The sequence below is a fragment of the Gigantopelta aegis genome, chromosome 6, assembly GCF_016097555.1.
Source record: "Gigantopelta aegis isolate Gae_Host chromosome 6, Gae_host_genome, whole genome shotgun sequence".
In the NCBI taxonomy this organism is placed as follows: Eukaryota; Metazoa; Mollusca; class Gastropoda; order Neomphalida; family Peltospiridae; genus Gigantopelta; species Gigantopelta aegis.
Genome location: NC_054704.1, coordinates 80,772,254 through 80,793,210, shown reverse-complemented (window position 1 = coordinate 80,793,210; position 20,957 = coordinate 80,772,254). Strand labels below are relative to the sequence as shown.

The window sequence follows — 20,957 nt, the reverse complement described above, 5'->3', positions numbered from 1 at the left end:
TCTGCTGTTCGGCTCATTATTTGGTTATATTTTAATTCCATAATGCTCTCAGAGGTTCTAATTTTTTTGTACACGCCATGCCAAACCGTCTCATCCTGTCCTATTCCCAGCAGGCCAGCAGGCCAGCAGGCCATATGTTTTCTTATGACATATTTCTGTTGGCCTGCTATCTCAAAATATAACAACAGGCCATAACTTCTTATGAAGCCAACTGTTAACTTGCCACCTCTAAACTAGTCAGTTCAGCTGACTTTGACATCAGCAAATCATTCTTGACAATTTACTTTTCACAAGAATGGAAAAACCTAGACTTGTTTGAAAAGACCATAAACGATCTTGGCTGGCATGTCCTAGTGTTAACTCACACAAAGCTCCAAGCTTTGTTGGTATTATGCAACAAATGGCAAATAATTTGAATGGTTATAATTGTGAGGGATCTTGTGTTCATAACCCCACCCTACTGTGAGCAATAGAGTCCCAGTTTTAATATCAGAAGACTGTAATCCCCTGAAAGTATAATGACATGCACCAATATCAGTCATAATGTTACCAGTGTGGTTAATTAGTTTCTACTAAACCCATTTTATCTATCTTGCACTTATATGCAAGGCATAATGACTGTTAATTTAGTCAATCTTCTAGTTTATTGGAAATCAATGTCATGCTATTCTTTTTTTTCCCTGTTTCTTTTTTCTTTTTTTAAAATGTTCTGGAAATTAGGTTATTGAAATTTTCAAAGAAACATTAGTTTAGATAACATTTAAAAAATATGATGACTCATTAATAAGAGTGATTTGTGTATATTATAACATATTAAATATGTTGTGTATTTAGATATGAATAATGTTTTAATTTCTTTTTATATCTGTTATCTACATGTGTATTATTATATGGAAAACTCCTTGCAGACAAAACAAATTACAAAATGTCCTCAAAATAAAACAAAACTCTTGATAAAGCACCCCTGAAATAAAAACTTAAAAGTTTGTTTGGTTTATTGACAGCACTAGAACATATTGTTAATCAGTAATGAGCTATTGGATATCAATCATTTGGCAATTCTGACATACTCTTCAAAGGAAACATGCTACATTTGTATTTACTAATCAGTTTTGAGCTATTGGATGTCAAACATTTTGCAATTCTGACTTACTTTTCAAAGGAAACATGCTACATTTTTCTGTTAGCAGCAAAGGATCTTTTATAACTTTTTCACAGACAGGACAGAATATACCACAGCATTTGATATACGGTACCAATTGTAGGACACTGAGATGGAAACAATCCCAGTGGGTCTACATACGGTCTTCTGTCCTATTACCCAGGCACGTCAAGCAAGTGCTCTACCAACTGAGATAGATGTAGATCTATGTCCATCAAATAAATAAATAAATAAATAAATAAATTAATTAACTAAACACATTGTTGGGAGCACACATCAGTTAGATAAGACATTCCAGTGCTATTTCCATGAGATATAATGGTCTTACGCTGCATTCCAGTGTTTATTGTGTTCAGGACTAGAGTTGGTTTGTTTTGTTTAATGACACCACTAGAGCTTATTGATTTATTAATCATCAGCTATTGGATATCAAATATCAGATAATTTTGACACATTTCATGACTAGAGGGTTTCAGGTTTAGAAATAGAGCATATTCCATTTGTCGGGGACTGTCAAGCAAAACAGATTCTTCGATGATAAAATTAATTAGCAGCTTTGGAAAAAAAGACACTATAATAGTATTCACCTAACTTTAACATGTTACAGGTTATTTATCAGTCTATTAATTTAAAGTATTTCAATAAATATACTGACACACAATGAAAACGCAAAAACAACTTTTCATTGCAAATAACGACAAACTATTAATGAATTGATGGATAATGTAATATGACATTAATGACTGGTATTCATGAGATACATGTACATTCACATAGAAACATGGCCAGTTATCATCAGTAATTGAGTTGCATTCGTAATCGAAAAGTTCAATCCCCCATATCAAGGTCAGTATTTGGTGTGTCCACCATTGGCCCGTGAGCATGCGTGAAGACGACGGGGAAAGGATTGGCACAAACATCTCAAATAAGCCACAGGAATGTTCCTCCACTCCTCCTGCAATGCCTGTGCAAGCTCAGTGATGTTACGCGGTGGTGGCTGGCGGTGACGTACACGGCATCCAAACTCATCCCACATGTGTTCAATTCGGTTCAAATCCGGTGAAACGGCGGGCCAGTTCACAACGGTGATACCGGCTTGTTGCAGGAATGCCTGGGTAATTCTTGCAGTATGTGGACGGACATTGTCTTGTTGAAACAGAAGGGGACAGTGCAAAAGTGGCTGGGGAACTGGTCTTAGAATAACGTCAACATAACGCTGGGCTGTAAGGGCATCGTGGACAATGATGAGATCACTCCTGAAATCACAGTTGATTGCCCCCCATACCATCAGACAACCGCCGCCAAACCGATCACGTTCCCTCGCACATCAGTCAGCGTACCGTTCATGGAGTCTCCTGTACACACGTGCTCTTCCATCGACAAAGAAACGGGACTCATCTGAGAAAACAATACTCCGGTAAAAGGCTGGTGGACGATTACCATTCTGGAGAGCAAACTGTAGTCTCACAGCACGATGTCGCGGTGTCATGATGTTACAGTTGTACGGGCGTCTGCATCTGAGTCCAGCCGTTCTGAGTCGACGGATGACCGTCATTAGATGGATAGGCCTTCCATGACATCCTATCGTGTTCTTGCTGTCATCGTCGCAGTTCTGAATCGGTCACGGAGGTGGTGTCGTCGAATCTGCCGATCTTGGCGTGGGGTCGTAACGGGACGTTGACCAGGTCGAGGTCGATCACGGACACTCCCGGTCTGTTAATGACGTTCAACAAGTCATCCAATAGTTGATGGATGGACTCTGAAGGTCCTAGCAACTTGGCTTTGCGAAGTCCCCCCTTGAACCATGCCTAACGCTCGCTCCCTTTGTTCTTCTCTGAGTCGTGGCATTATTTGTGATGAGGAATATGACACCATTACGTGACTTTTATGTGTCCACATACTAGCATTTCACGTGCATTGCATGCAGCATGATTGAGCATGTAGTGAACGCATTTCACACCATTTTGTGTGTTTCTGCTATTGTATGTGTAACGAGAACAAAACCAGGATTAAAACCCAGACAAAAGTACCAATCAATGGCTTCCTCTCATAAATTGTTATTTTAAGTCGAATAAATATATTTTTCATTAATCACAACAAAATATTGAAAAATATCTGTTTTGCATTTTCATTGTGTGTCATTATATATTAAACTATTCTCGTATTTTTGTGTTTGATGCCATCTTAATATGATAATGGAGAAACTTTCTTTATCAAATTCTGCATTCGTGGCTACAACTTTCTATGTAATTATAATGATATAACTGATCTCAATAAATAGGAGATGATTGGAATGCAGCATTAAAATTTGTTTGTTTGTTTAATGTACATATAAATCTGTGACATGCTTCTTTCAGTTTCTTGCCAGCGTTGGCCTCCTCGGGTGGGGCTGGATACAGAATTTGTTTATGAAGTGGGTGTAACTAACATGCATTACTACAAAAACATATAACATCTCCTTCTCTAAAAAAAGATAAATTCATTATATTCATCTTTTAACAACAGATAAATTGATTATATTTGTCTGTTAAAAAAAGATAAATTCATTATATTTATCTGTTAGAAACAGATAAATTCATTATATTTGTCTGTTAAAAACCGATAAATTCATTATATTTATCTGTTAAATTTGTCTATCAGAAACAGATAAATTCATTATATTCACCTATTAGAAACTGATAAATTCATTATATTCATCAGTTAGAAACTGATAAATTCATTATATTCATCTGTTAGATAAATTCATTATATTCATCTGTTAGAAACTGATAAATTAATTATATTCATCTATTAGAAACTGATAAATTCATTATATTCATCTGTTAGAAACTGATAAATTCATTATATTCATCTGTTAGAAACGGATAAATTCATTATATTCATCTGTTAGAAATTGATAAATTCATTATATTTATCTGTTAAATTCACTATTCACCTATTATTAACCAATAAATTCATTATATTTATCTGTTAAATTCACTATATTCACCTATTATTAACCAATAAATTCATTATATTTGTCTGATAGAAACCGATAAATTCATTATATTCATCTGTTAGAAACTGATAAATTCATTATATTCACCTATTATAAACTGATAAATTCATTATATTCATCTGTTAAAAACATAAATTCACTATATACGTCTGTTAGAAACTGATAAATTGATTATATTTATCTGTTAAATTCACTATACTCACCTATTAGAAATCAATAAATTAATTATATTTGTCTATTAGAAACAGATAAATTCATTATATTCATCTTTTAAAAGGAGATAAATTCATTATATTCATCTGTTTTATTTTGCTTTGAGGGTCTTTTGTTAAAAGAAGTTTTGTCAAAGGGGATTTTGTCTGAAAGCATTTTTGTCTGGTTACCATGTGAATATACTTGGTTCGGAATAATGCTTTATAACATAGAACATTAAAAAAACACAACACAAAAAACCCTTTGCAAAAAGGGAACAAACTAATTATATTTTGAAATATTTCAGAAGATGACAAGGAACCGATGTTGAATGTGGATGGAAGTATTCACATACCAGCTGGTAGTAACTACCTGCTGCGCCTGTATTCCAACCATGGGGTCCGAGTTCGCATGGTCCACAGAAACCATTCCCAGAAGATCCCAACGGTGCGGGAATTGATCGAACGACTCTCTAAGAAACATGAGAAACTGCTGCTGGAGGAGATGGAGCGATCGAAAGCGGAGAAACATAAAAGGTGGGAGACAAGTAAATAAAATATTAAATCTGTAACCTTTGTGTGGACTTAGTGGTGTTCTGGTGATCAATCATCTTAAATTTATTTGTTGTGTTTTTCGGTAAAATTTATTAATTTATTTTTAGGGTTAACAACTCTATAATAAGGAGAGTGGTGCAGATGTATACAGCATATCAAGCATTTGACATAAAAAACAAAAATCATTTGTGTAATACATAATAATACCATTAACCTAATATAAAAACTTCTCGAGCTCTTTAGTTGCTTCACAAATAAATTGATGGAGACAAGTAAATAAAACGTTAAATCTATAACATTTGTGTGGAGTGATGTTCTGATTATTGATCATAATCGAAAATTGATCTGTTGTGTTTTAATGATAATCGACTGTCGTGGAAAATATTATTACATGTATTATTATTCCTGCTGTCTAGATGATGAAATGCGTATGAAATCTGAGGTTTGGCTTTGTTTTCATGTGTACGTAAAGGAAAGAAATATTTAATAGGTGTTAAAGTGAAAATTAGTCAAATTTGCAGTGTCTACCCCATTGGACACGACAATATTTGCAAATTCCTAATGATTCATATCCTCCTTAAGTTCATATGTATATTCTGACCAAGTATTGGTTAACTGAAAGTTGATTGTTAGGTACAAACAAATAATTACCAGGCTGCAAATTTAGTAAGATTCTGTGTTTCCATGAATCCCAGATTGTGGGACTGAAGCATAAAATTATGAGATGGAATCTGAAAATTCTATATTATTTACATAATTTTTTATGATTTCAGCTTATATCTAGTATCTGAGAAATTGCTTTGACATGATTTTATGGTGTTTAGTTTTTCTGACCAAGCTGTCAGTCTTTATGGTTTGACTTTGAGCTAGTATAAATTGCTGGTAGTGCCTCAGTTTACTTCAGATTGCATCTGTATTTAAAAACAAATAACCTAAAGGCTGCAACATCCCAAATCGGATCCTTCTGAAACACATTAATTAGTGTTATACTGATACCCCCATATACGTAACTCAGTTCAGGTAATACTATACTATGTGGCAGCTAGTGGTTATATTTGCAAATCACTGATCAGTAAATTCAGATTTTTAAAAATTCAGACTGTAGTTGTAATGCAAAGAACACTGAATTTTTAACCTACAGTAAGTGTATAAAATAAAATGCAAATGCAGTTTACAAAGAAAGTTCTGTGTATAATTATCCTTGTTGAGTATGTTGTACTCATGTGCCTTGAAAGAAGACAAGATTGTCTCCCCTTCTTCCTAGTGGATTTATGTACTACTTTCTTTGTAAATACTGGCCTTGGTGGTGTCGTGGTTAAACCATCGGACATAAGGCTGGTAGGTGCAGGGTTCGCAGCCCGGTACCGGCTCCCACCCAGAGCGAGTTTTAACGACTGGGTAGGTGTACGGTCACTACACCCTCTTCTCTCTCACTGATCACTAACCACTAACCACTAACAACTGACCCACTATCCTGGACAGACAGCCCAAATAGCTGAGGTGTGTGCCCAGGACAGTGTGCTTGAACCTTAATTGGATATAAGCATGAAAATAAATTGAAATGAAATGAAATCTTTGTAAAAAAAATTTAATGATCAAAGATGAAAATATTAAAACTTAAATATGGCAATGAACCTGGTCTGTTGTTTTACAAAATAATTTGATTGAATTTGTAAAAAAGAATATGTTTCAACATCAAGAAAAATATCCAATATATATATATACATGTATATTGAAATAACAGGCCTATATTTGTTAAACTTTAAAATAAACATACAAACTCTTACATAGATAAACATGAGTATAGATCAATTTCCTTCTTCAAGAAAATGTGACTTTCCACATCTTCAGTACATTTTCTTTAGGCATATTTACATATTCCTGTGTATTTAGCATATACGATTTATTATGACTGTGCTATAACATATTTTCATGCTTGTATCTAATTAAGGTTCAAGCATGCTGTCCTGGGCACACAACTTGGCAGCCTGGGCTGTCTGTCCAGGACAGAGATTAATGGGTGAGTGTGAGTGTTACTTCTGATTGGCATCAAGGTATGTTTTATATGCACAGTCCCCCAGAGTCGCACATACCATTTCCATTAACAGCACTGGTTGCTGTTTGTTTGTGACTTACACCCTCCTGTGCACGGTGCACTCACTTTACGTTAGAAGCCGGTACTGGGATAAAACCCAGGAACTACATACCTTAAACCCAGAGATGCAAATTGAAAATTTCATGGATTAGGCCAAAAAAAAAAAAAAGAAGAAAGAGTTGTTCTCTGGACAGACCAAAGTTCCAGACCTGACCAGAGACCAGAAATTTATTTTGTTTCAACTTATTCTGAAATTTAGAATTTTAGTGTCACCTGAATAATAAAAAAATAAAACAAATTCTCCAATTGTTTTTGTTTATGTAACAAAACACACTGTACCTGCATGAACCAGAAAATAATTATGGTAAGATCTTATAATTAAATTTGTGTGCATAGTTTAACAATATATAGCTGAATTTGTTTTGTTTATATTATTAGCTTAAATGTGTTAATATTTTACTAGCTTTAAATACATTTGTAGTACTGTTTGGGTAAACTTCACTGAGACTTACAAAGGCAGGAAATGTTTTATTTAATGTCGCATTCAACACATTTTATTTACGGTTATATGACATCAGACATGGTTAAGGACCACACAGATATAGAGAGAGGAAACCCACTGTCGCCACTTCATGGGCTACTCGTTTCGATTAGCAGCAAGGGATCTTTTATATGCACCATCCCACAGACAAGATAGTGCATACCATGGCCTTTGTTAACCAGTTGTGGAGCACTGGCTGGAACGAGAAATAGGCCAATGGGGCCACCGACGGGGATCAATCCTAAACTGACCACATACCAAGCGAGCACTTTACCACTGGGATACGTCATTATTATTCGAATATGGTGATAATTAAATGGCTTCATTTGGTAAATGAGGTAATTTTAATAAGCCTTCTTCGTAGGTGTTTAAAACAGGGTGGGATGGGATACCATATTAATGTGCCAATATCCAAATAAGGTTCAGGCATGCCTCTCCAGGGCACAATATCTTATTTCACCAGTGACGGGGGAAGGGAGGAGTAAAAATGAGCAGAATTTGAATTGGCAAATAATGAAAAAGTTAATAATATAATGACTGTTTATATAATTTGGATCATTATGGAAGGACAATCCCAAAATAAATGACAGAAATAAAAGAGTATCTGACTTTTTAAAAATACAGGGGAGAAAATTTAGACATAAAATTTTGAATGATAGTCTAAAAGTTTAAAGTCTGATCTATACGTCTATGTGTGTGGCCTTGTTAACCCTGTTAAGGTGCATAGCCGGTGAGTAGGGATGAGATGGGTTGCATCCCATCAAGAAAACCACTAGAGTGACTGTCAGTACATGTGGCGGATGTGATGCTGTGTGGAAATATAGATTTTGAGAAGCCGGATTCTTCTGAACAAAAGTGTATCAGACTAGGGTGTAGTCCAGTCGTCATGGTTGGTAAGTGGTGCGGACGGGCCCGGCTTCCGAGGGTACGAGATAGTACCAATAGAAAACAAAGTTTGGAAAAGAATTGTAGGAGTTGACCCCATTTCTTATCTGTTTTTATAGTGGAGCAGTCATCTTCCAGTGCTGCTAGGACAGGCTAGGAATGTTGCTGTAAAATAAATATTGGTTATCTTGTATTTGACTTGTAGTTTAGACAGATGGTTATAAGACAAAATACTGTATATTTTATAATTCCGTTTTAAAAAAGAACAATGATTATAGAAAAACAAGGTCAAACATTGTTCTTTATTAAAACAAGTGGATAAATTTGAATGTTAATAAAGTATATTTACAAGAAACACATCGATGCAAATGCATTCACCCAGTCTTAGTAGTTCATTTGTGTGGATCACACCTCCTTCAATAAACTGTTTAAAATGTCATATTAAGACTGAGTGTTATGCACTTGATTTCTTTCTTGTAAACTAAGTGGCGAGACGTAGCCCAGTGGTAAAGCATTGACTTGATGCATGGTCGGTCTAGGATCGATCCCCGTTGGTGGCAACCATTAGGCTATTTCTTGCTCCAGCCAGTGCTCCACAACTGGTGTGACAAAAGCTGTGGTATGTACTATCCTCTCTGGGATGGTGCATATAAAAGATCCCTTGCTGCTAATCGAAAAGAGTAGCCCATGCAGGGGATAAAAAATCCCATAGCCCGACGCCTGTGCCAAGTGGAATTTTCATGCCGGGCAAGTAATTATGTTAATTGCATATGCCCGATGACAAGTGACTAATGTAACACCTAAAACGTTAAAATTTTGTTACAAATCTCGGTAAAACCTTTGGAAAGAGTTCCGATCGTCCGACTATTTACATACATGTAGCTCTAAGGACACACCAAAACGGAAAGCAATGTGTTGAAAAGTTTGATAACACATTGCAGTATAACAGAGTTCATGTTTACTTTGAGCCCAACCACGGCTGTTTGCAAGAGACTGTTCTCAGGTATAAACAAGGTAAAAACATCCCAGAGAAGTGTTTTGAGGCAGAGAGTGTTAAATAATATACTCACAATAAAGTAAAATAAAGTTTGTTTTATTTAACGATGCCACTAGGGCACATTGATTTTTACTCACAATAATGATACATGGGCCAAAATCCCTAAACAATTTTGAACCAATGCCAGCCATAAAATAATGGCTCACAAGTGGAAAGGGATCTCGCTACATCCACGGCCATACAACAAGTGGTCACTAAGACATACATTGACACAATAATTATACTTAAATGAACAAGTGGACACTACCAAACAAATAACAAAGTTTAAATCAACAAATGGACACTATTTAAAAAATAAGTTTTTAATCAACAAGTAGAGAAGACAGTGGATACCACTGGACAGACATATACATTTAGTACTTCCTGGGTAAGTGTTGTAACCTACTGGCAAAATTCTTTATTTGTGCAATCAAACCAATTACATTCAAGATTAAATTACATTATTAAGCACTGTATTAAATTAAATAGGAGTAACACAATTGGTTAACTTAAGAAGTATGGGCAAGTGGGAAAATATATAGGGCAAGTGAATATCTGATTGGCACTTGCCCTGTGGCAAATAATATTTTTGAAAATTTTTGAACCCCTGCCATGAAGTGGCAACAGCGGGTTTCCTCAATATCTGTGTGATCCGTAACCATATGTCTGATGCCATATAACCGTAAATAAAATGTGTTGAGTGCATCATTAAATAAAACATTTCCTTCCTTCCTTCCTTCCATCTTGTAAACTAAATTTTAGTGTTAGAAAAGGTTTTTTTTTGTTGGTTTTTTGTATGGCTAATAAAAAATTCTTATTTATCTTACTTTTATTATTATTATATATATTTTGTAATTAAAATACAATGAATGTACAGCAGTATCTGTTGTTTTATTACTGGTACATGTATTATCTTTAAACAGACTTCCTGAGAGGAGATAAATTATTTTGATTTGTTTCCTCTTTCTGAATCATAATTGGATATAGGCATGTTAATACAGTTTTTCCACCCACCCACCCATCCATCCATCCATCCATCCATCCATCCATCCATCCATCCATCCATCCATCCATCCATCCATCCATCCACTCATCAACCCATCCATCCATCCATTTATCCAATCATCCATCCACCCATCCATCCATCCAACCATCCATCAATCCATCCATTCTTTCATCCATTTATCCAACCATCCATCCATCCATCACCCAAAACTCATCCATCCATCCATCCATACACCCATCCATCTGTCCATCCATCCATCCAACTATCCCACCTACCCACTCACCCACCCACTCGCCCACCCATCCATCCATCCATCCATCCACCCATCCATCCATTTATCCAACCATCCATTCATCCATTTATCCATCCAACCATTCATCCATCCATCCATCCATCCAACCATTCATCCATCCATCCGTCCATCCATCCATCCGTCTGTCCGTCCGTCCATCCATCCAACCATTCATCTATCCATCCATCCATCCATCCATATATCCGACCATATATCAATTCAACCACCAAACCCCATCCGTCCATCCACCCACCCAACCACACACCAACCCACCCTCCCACCCATCCATCCATCCATCCATCCAACCATCCAACCATTCATCCATCCATCCATCCATCCATCCATCCATCCATCCATTTATCCGACCATACATCAATTCAACCACCCAAACCCCATCCATCTATCTATCCACCCACCCAACCACCATCCCATCCATCCATTCATCCAACCATCCAACCATTCATCCATCCATCGATCCATCCATCCATCCACCCACCCACCTAAACCCACCCACCCATCCATCCACCTACCCATCCACCTAAACCCACCCACCCATCCATCCATCCATCCATCCATCCATCCATCCATCCATCCATCCATCCATCCATCCACCTACCTAAACCCACCCACCCATCCATCCATCCATCCATCCATCCATCCATCTACCCACCTACCTAAACCCACCCATCAATCCATTCATCCATCCACCCACCCACCCATCCACTGATGACGAGTTGGTGTCAGTATTATACCTCCACTACCTCTGTCATATTTCAATTGTACTAATTGGGACAAAAGTACTAACATTATTTGCAGTATTTACAGTTTAGCTTTCATTTGAACAGGATGTACATGGGTAGAAAAGCACTGTGTGACGTCCAGTAATACTAAACACCCTCTGTATACCCATTTGGGTTATTTCCCATTCCAACCAGCTGATACTGCATATGCAACTGGGTATTTTAAACTACATTCAGTACACACATATTATTTTAAACATACTTTATACCATCACTACTACACATACATAGCAATCCATTTCTCTTACAATCCTCTCTGTGGGAATAAATAAAATAGCAGGCCTCTAAGAATTGAACATTTGTGTTAGCCATTTATGGGTTATGCTAAAACAAATTCAGGTAACTCATTTTGTTTTTATGTAACCCGTCATGAACATGTAAAGGATGTCATAAATTCAATGTGCGAATGAAAAATGGGTTGTACGCAAACTATATATTTGCGAGCGATGCAGAAACGAAACTATCACTCTCGCAACTTTCAGAGGCCTGAATAGTACTTGTTCAGAGAGTAAAATGGTGACAGGTTTTGTCTGTGGATCATGGAGGTGGAAGGAATCTCGGCAGTCATACATTTGACTTGGATTAAATGGAACTCTGGGGATTTTGCAGTGCCGGCCAATTCCCAATGTCTGGTTTATCATGTGCAATCTTCTTGTTTTTTCCCTTCTTTTTTTGAAAATTTCAAAAGTACATATAAAAGACCTCATGCCACTATCCAACAAGACTGCCAAGAGTAGCAACATCAGATTTCCTCTCACTAGATCAAGTGTGAAAAATAACCATATGTCTTAATACTAAATAGTCATAGTTTAAAATGTGCTGAGGTGTTATTAAGCAAATATTGCATTCCATTGAAACATTAATATACATTCAGAATCAATTAGAATATATTGTTGATATGTGTTTGTCAGGTGCATGGTTTGAACTAATGTACCGTAATACCGAAACATCAAACACTATTAGCTGTCAATCCTTTGAGCAGACTTTGACAGGCAGTTGTCACTAATTGCTTCTCATGGCTAATGAGTTATGACCACAATAGATATTTGCTCAGTTGTGTGTATTGCATGGTGGAATAAACACTGTATATATTGGTAGTACCACATAATAAATTCAGCATTGGATTCATGCCATGGTGACCCCATTCATGTGTCTCTCGGAGGTATTCACTAATGAAAAGATGTCATGGTCTTGTTATTGTTGACAAGGAAACAAACTTCAGATGGTATTGGAGTAGCCGTTATTACTGATACATGTTTGAATGTATTCTCTGCAGTTATTTATGGATCTTTTGATCGTATTTTAATTATGTGTGAAAATAGATTCTAATTATTCTATAATTCTTTAGCTTTATGTTTGTTTATTTAGCCGATGATTAATAAATCTGTGTGCTCTAATGGTGTCATTAAACAAAGGAAACTTAAAATTTTGTTCATTCATTGTCACCACTTGGTCTTCATATCCTTACAATTCCCCAGCCCCCACCTCCCTTTTGTTTTGTCTAATATGTACAGCTAGTTAGAAAACCAACTGACCAGTCTCATCATGTCCAAGGTCAAAACAATGGTGTAAATACCGGCATAAACATGTGATACTGGCTTATCCTAGTTTTATGTATAATATGACTTGATATCTACTCTGATTTCCATTCCTAGGCCACTCGAAACATTTTACAGTTTTGATACGATTCATGCAAGATAACTGGACTTGTTACCAGGATTTGTCACCAGGACTTGTCACGGAAAGAAAAACCATGATAGCCCATTCCTGTGTCGTCACCTGAGGTTTTTTCTTTCTTCTTCTTTTTTTCTTTTTTCTTCTTCTCCTTCTGTTTGGGTTACGATTGCTTGTTTCCTAATCTCCTTGACCCATTCAGTTGTTACATGGTAATCAATATTGCAGACCAGTCCCATGAAACGGTGTAGTTAAAACCCTTTTAAGTACAATGGGGAATAATGAGTAATTCTTCTGGATTTGAGTTTCATTGATCCAATAAGCTGCCACCCATAACCGCTCTGTGTACGCGAGGTCGCACTGGTTAAAAGTAACTCTGTTAAGCAGACTGTATTATGTATTCATGTGTGGGGTTTTCATACACTCCGCTTCAGTTAACATCATTTATGGTGGGTAATTTCACGTGTAGACATGTGGCATGGCGGTTATGTCTTAATTAGAAGGCAAGGCATTTCAGTGTCAACATCCTCTACATGTGATCGGGAGCTGAAGGAAGTCTGAGAGATCTTTGAAAACACACTCATATCAAATGCTTTTAGAAAGTTGGTGGGTGCTACCATCATTTGTGTAAACACAGAGGATTTATTTTCGTTTGGACTCTACAGTGTTGGGCATAGATTGTGTATACTGATTGTTCATCTACTGAGTTCTTGAGTTTCTTGAGTCGCATGCTGCTGGTTATACTCTGGATTACTGTTCATTTGATATATTTAGAAAATTTGTATTGGCAGTAAAAAACAAAAACCTAAATACATTAGTAAAACGAAAAACAGAATTCGTAATTCGTCTTCACATAGCTGTGTGATATTTGAAGGAGCAAAATAAAACGAAGAACAGCGTTTAGAACTTGTCTTCATAATATAGTTATATGACATTTGATGAAGCTAGATAAAACAAAGAACAGAATTTGAAATTCTTCTTGACATAGCTGTATGACATTTGAAGGAGCGAGATAAAACGAAGAACAATTGTCGTAATTTGTCTTCACATAGTTGTATGACATTTAAAGGAGCAAGATACAGCGAAGAACAGTCTTTGTAATTTTGTCTTCACATAGCTGTGTGATATTTGAAGGAGCAAATTGTTATTAACCGATGACAGATGACAAAAGTGAATGGTCTGGACAGTACTGATATGGTGCTGGAGCGGTGCAGCTCGGAGACGCGCTACACGCCGTTACGGTACTCACACGGTAGCAGCACGATGAGGTCCTCTTCATCATCGGCGGAGTACTCGGACAAATCGTTCATGCAGCTTTTCAGCAGTCGGATGATCCGCTTAAAGCTCATGCAGAACAACCGCAGACAGACGATGCCCTGTCATCAAGGGGCGTTCAGGTAAAGTCTTAAAGGAGCTCGTATCATCAAAGTTGTATAAATAACGACTTGCCATCAAAATGTTGTGGGGTTTTTTAATCTTTTGAAATGAAAGCATTATACCTCGGACCATGACATGTTTATATAAACTTTCAACGAGACAAATGTTATTTATTAGTAGAATTTTTTTTTTTTTTTTTTAATCTGGAAAATCAGTCTGGTGTATGGATAGTATGCCACCACAATTTAGAGATAATGGACAATAGCTCCCCCCAAAAAAAACCCACCCCCCAACAAATGTAATTAAAATATTTTTTATAATAATGATACTAATAATTAGGTACTTTAGACAACTACGAATAAACAGTACAATAAGTATTTTGTGCACTTTTTTTGTACTGTAGTAATAATTGATCACATATATTTCAATAAAGTATAAATCAAATACATTTAAAATCGAAACTTTGATTAAAAACATTACTTGATAAGTTTGTGTATATGTGTATATTTGTAATTAACCAAAAGCACATTAGTGTGTATTAGTAAGAATGAAGAAACCCACTTCCACCATATAGCCACCGGCCCCTCCCCCCTTTAAATTAACAGTAAGAGGTCTTTTAAATGCATTCTTCTCACAGGTTGAACATCATATGATGCAGCCTTTGATGTACTATCAATAATGGAGCACTTGTATCAGTGACTGTCGTTTATAAAATCTTCAGGAGCTGCAGAAAGTTCCCCTGAATATTTTTTGCGAGAGTCATTGCTCTCCTCAGAAAGTACTGACCAGTGATCCATAACTGGTTCAACAAAGGCCATGGTTTGTGCTATCCTGCCTGTGGGAAGTGCAAATAAAAGATCTCTTGCTGCTAATCAGAAAGAGTAACCCATGTAGTGGCAACAGCGGGTTTCCTCTCAAACTCTGTGTGGTCCTTAACCATATGTCTGATGCCATATAACCGTAAATAAAATGTGTTGAGTGTGTCGTTAATAAAACATTTCTTTCTTTTTTTCCTCAGAAAGTAGCATAATTTAATTGTTAAAATGTAAATGTCACCAAACTGATAATAATATACAACAATAAAATTAATATTTGTTCATGTTTCACTGTCAAACCCTGATTTTCGCCCCCTGACAACACACAGAAATTTTGAAAGTAAAACCAATAATTAAATATAACAGGGAGTTACTAGTAAGTAAACAAGTAAATAAACATAGCACTATCATTTTATTTTGACATTGGTTAAAATTAATTTTCTACAAAAGCAACACACTTTGCCTGCCTGTTCTGCAAATTTGTGATAATTTGGAACACCTCGGCTGATTACGAATAGAAATAGGCCGAAATGTTCAGAATTATCGGAATATTCTGATAAACGGTACGACATCTGCTTACATACATCCAATGAAAACAGTTGATACATGTAATATTAAGGAAGACACCACTGTTTTCTTTTTCTGAATGAACATTTTTGATTTCAGTTTCAATTTCTCAAAAATTATATAAGTTAACAGTATAAAATTTTCACCTTGCAAATTTGTTAAGGGGAACATTTTTTTCGCATCGCGAGATATGTTTTATGGGCATTATAAGGGCGTGGAAGTGATTGCAGTCACTGCTTGTATGAAGTACCAAGCTAATTTAGTGTGAACATTACATCTTTATGAAAATAACAAAAGAGCAATGTTGACAAGCTCATTACTGTGATGTTCATTACAGGGTAAAACCTAATATGAGAAAGCTACTGTGAAAAAAAGTAATTTTAGCATGAGTTCACTGATAATTTCATTAGACTGCTAGATGGTAGAAGCACTTGTTAATGCTGAGTTAGCCATACTGTAGTTTAATATTGAGTCAGCCTGAAAGGACAGCCACTTATTTAGAAAATTCGGGTAAACTGCATACATCTTGTCAAAGTCTCTGGCATTATTGCATGGGTAATCAGTACTTTGTGTCGAGCATTTCCTGACGGTGCCAATATCGATACACTGATGATGGATGATGATGATAACTTATTCATTTGATTGGATCAAACCAAGGTTCAGGCATGTTGCTCTGCACAGCCAGGACATGTCCATGGATTACAAGAGGAAATCCAGGTTTCTCGTAGATCATCAACACAATTCTAACACCAGCTTCAGTCGTATAGTGGTGAAGATATCGATGTATAGGCTGACAGTTAAAGATTGTTTTGTTTAAGATACCACTAGAGCACATTGACTCTTAATTATTGGCTATTAGATGGCAAATTTTTTATAATTTTGACACATATCTGAAACCTACTATATTTTTTGCATTAGTAGCAAGAGATGTTCTATGCATTTTTCCATGGACAGGAGAGCACATACCACATCCTTTGATATACCAGTCTTTGGGCACTGGATGCTCTAACCAAGAGTGAATTTTAATGGCCTAGTGTTAATGTATGAGGCCACTACAGTACACCAACTTCTCTTTCACTAACCACTAACTTCTCTTTCGCTAACCACCAACATCTGTCACTAACCATTAATTCCTGTCCTGTGTTCAGGGTAGCTTGCTTTTTGGTATGGGTAATTTTCCATCGGAGAACTGTTCAAGCATGCCTTTTGTGGACACAAACTCTCACTTCTGACTTCTGTGCAAGACTGACCAGTTTGTTTGAGGTCAGATCAGGTCAGGTCATAGTGTTTTACGTGCACATTCAGAGCAAGCTGTTGTACACGCCTATCATGGGCGCAGGTAACGGCCTTAGCAGGCTCCTCTGTCCAGGACAGGAAAATGAGTGGGGTAGGGTTGGTAGCGGGCTGGGGTAGTTTTGGTGCTATGGAATTTTGAATGTCCCGTACGATTAAGTCAAAAAGGAAAATTATGAAGGAAATTTGGCACATTTTTGAACGGTTCACCGAAATATAAAAAGGGAGCTATGTATAATTTTGAACTTAGTATGCCGACAGTAGCTCATTATTGGAACCTAGCCTATTGATGGCTGTCGTTGTGTGTCTCCCTAGGTTGCCCCGAATTTGGCCCTTAAATGGGCCTCATCTGTTCAAATCGTGGCAGGACAACCCATGGGAGACTCGTTTGCAATTTGTAGTTTGTTTGAACTTTTAGTAACTATATATAAGGCAAAATCAGAAGTGGGGAGTATTTATATGTGCACATTGCAATGGATCAAATACTTTAGTCTTGACATACCAGTGATGGAGCACTGGTCCTGATTGTTTCCCTGTAGTCATGTAGTTAGGTACTAACCTAACATGTATAATTAACTCGCCTTTGTCTAAATAGTTAGGATGCTTCCATCAGTCTTAATAATGAACAATGCGGCCAATGGACCGGTTATTTCTTCTGGAATTACTGGACTGAGTGGACTTACTCTGACTGTAAATGATTGATGGGGTGCAATATTCAACCATGACCAGTTGATAAACTGAGGATAAACACTGCTATCAACCATATTGTTTTGGGGATTTCAAGTAGCATTCATTTAATAGCAATGTTTTGTTATTTAACGTTTAAATCTACTTTGAAGAGTGATGAACATTTCATAATTTTAAATATAAATTGACATTAACAATCTTGATTAAAATAGGTATATAATACATGCAATATCATTTCCACTATTTTTGCTTACTCTTTTTTAAATATTATTTTAATTTTAGTTTTTTTATATTATACTTTTTCTTTTTGTTTTTATAACTGTATGATTGTTCATTTAACCTTATTATTCCAGGTATACAGCTGTACACTATTAAAATGGCCATTCTGAATGATTGTTTTACTTAATTCTATATAAGTATTAAAAATGTGTTATGTCTTCTTTATACAGTTTTTAAAACTGATTTTTATAGTAATGTGAAACACTCCAGATTTGAGGTGGGATCTAGATCAGTTGGTAGAACCCTTGCCTCATATGCTTTGGTTGTGGGATTTTTCCTGTCCCAGCCAGTTTGTTTGTTTTGTTTAACGACACCACTAGAGCACATTGATTTATTAATCATCAGCTATTGGATGTCAAAGATAATTTGGTAATTTTGACATATAGTCTTGGAGAGAAAATCTGCTACATTTTTTTATTAGTAGCATGGGATCTTTTATATGCATATCTCACAGAGATAACGGTGTATACCACTGGGATACATTCCGCCATTGCCCCAACCAGTGCTCCACAACTGGTATTTTAAAGGCCATCGTATATGCTTTCCTATTTGTGGGAAAGTGCATATAAAATATCCCTTGCTGCTGATGAAAATATGTAGAGAGTTTTCTTTGAAGGCTACTAGTCATTCAAAATTAGCAAATGTTTGACACCCAATAGCTGATGATCAGTGAATCAATGTGCACTGGTGGTGGTGTTAAACAAAACAAACTTTTTAACTCCACATTTTTGCACTGACAGTGGCCTCAACATTCTTGACAATGAAGTTATGTAAGTGAATAGTTAATACAGCAGGGTTTTATTTCTCAAATTTGACTTGACGCCCATGGCTTTGGCTTTGGGAAGTTTAGCATCAGTTTACAAAAATATTGAGAATTTTCTGTTTCAAATCAAAAACTTAAAGTTAAAATTTAAAGGAGTAATACAATACATATAGTTGTAATTTATTCAAATTTATATATTTATTTTGCATTATAAAATGTTATGTGTGAGGGTATTGATGTTTGTCATGTGTTACATATCCTTTTTAAAATATATCTTTTATATAATAATAAATTTAAAAAACCCATTCAGATTGGGAAATGTTCAGTCCAAAATTGGGAATAAAAAATGACAGAGCCTTTGTGGAATGGTGGGGAATGATGCAGATTATTGGAGTCTAGTCCAAAAACCTGTACATCTCAAATTTAAATTAGGAATTGATTTATAACCATGTGAAATATGTTTTTTGACGAAGGTACATGCAGTATTGTTTCACATATTAATTTTAGTCAGCACCTAAACACATCAACAATCATTAGTGCTCATGATAACTGAACAATTGAATGGAACACACAACTTTACAGCTAAAGTTCTGCAAACTAAAGATTGTTTTTCAGAAACTTACCATGTGACTGACATGATAAAGCTGTGTGTTAATCGATTTGTGCAGCTGCAGTTTTATACAATCAATAGCTTAGTGCAGTGTGCATTATGATTAATTGACCATGAGGTTACTGACGTTGAATCTTGATCAAACATATTTATCAAGGAAGGGAGGAAAGAAGGAATGTTTTATTTAACGACACACTCGGCACATTTTATTTATGTTTATATGATGTCGGACATATGGTTAAGGACCATACAGATAAAGTGGGAGGAAACCTGCTTAACTAATATGGCTAAGGACCTCACAGTCAATGAGAGAGGTGACCCACTGCCACCATGCAATGGGTTGCTCTTTCCAGTTAGCAGCAAGGAATTTGTTTTGTATGCAGCATCCTACAGACAGGATAGTACATACCACAGCCTTTGTTACACTAGTGGTGGAGCACTGGCTGGAATGACAAATAGCCCAATGTTTTTTTTATTAAGGATGCAGGAGACACTTTTTCATGTGGACCAACGTTCTCTTCGTGTGCTGGTTAACCAACTGTAAATTCATGTGAATTTGTCATATTCCAAAAATATTCTACTCTGAGTTTTGAATTTTAATTTTTTTTTAGTTCTTACGTTGAACAATCTAATAAACTACTAGACTATACCGTTCTAATTTGGGGAAGCTGGTAGCCCAAGCCAGTTTTGATAACTAATATACCTTAGCCTAACGTTTTGGTCAAGGACTATTATAACTACATTATTTTTGTGGTTGGTGGGTAATTAAACCAATTTTAAGATGATTTATGACTTTCTTGAGTTACAGAAAACAATGTAGTCTTAAAGTTGGGTCTGAGAACATGTTACCAAACTGGAAGCAAAACTGTCTCTTAAGTTCATTTTGACTATGTTACTATTATAATTGTAACGATTTTGCTTTCTCAGCACGTGCCCACTTATAGACTGGTGCTAGAATCGAATTAAATACAGTTCTAAAAATGCTTTGCTGGGTTCGGCTACCCCTTTCGGTCGTAGACTTCCAAAAATCACATTTTAATATGTAAACTCATGATTAACCTTTCTCACTAACTAATACAATAATCACATAAGTCGTCCTTTTTCACAGTGTTTATTTAAGGGTTTCAGTAGATCATAAAAACAATTACAGTTAACCAGCAAAATAATTAAGATTTTTAATAAATTTCATGATTGACATTGAGAGATACAGGTTACATAATAGTTATTCAAATTTCGCACAACTTAACCACCATTCAATTCCCCGCCAATGAAACATTAAGAATCCCAATATGGATTACTATTTGTTTATTCTAAGAGAATGAAAATCCATC

At 36.0% G+C, this 20,957-nt stretch overlaps 1 protein-coding gene across 5 annotated transcripts in view; it reads left to right on the top strand.

The window, feature by feature from the left end:
• Window positions 1-20,957, top strand: part of LOC121374232 — a 90,110-nt gene that overhangs the window by 20,383 nt on the left and 48,770 nt on the right. For 3 of the 5 annotated variants that reach the window (XM_041501233.1, XM_041501232.1, XM_041501236.1), the window contains one exon: window positions 4,660-4,888. The exons of the other annotated variants lie outside the window; for them this stretch is intronic. In XM_041501233.1, the coding sequence (XP_041357167.1) occupies window positions 4,677-4,888 (212 nt within the window). In that variant the 5' untranslated portion in view covers window positions 4,660-4,676. The remainder of the gene's footprint in view (window positions 1-4,659; window positions 4,889-20,957) is intronic. 5 annotated transcript variants of the gene reach the window in all.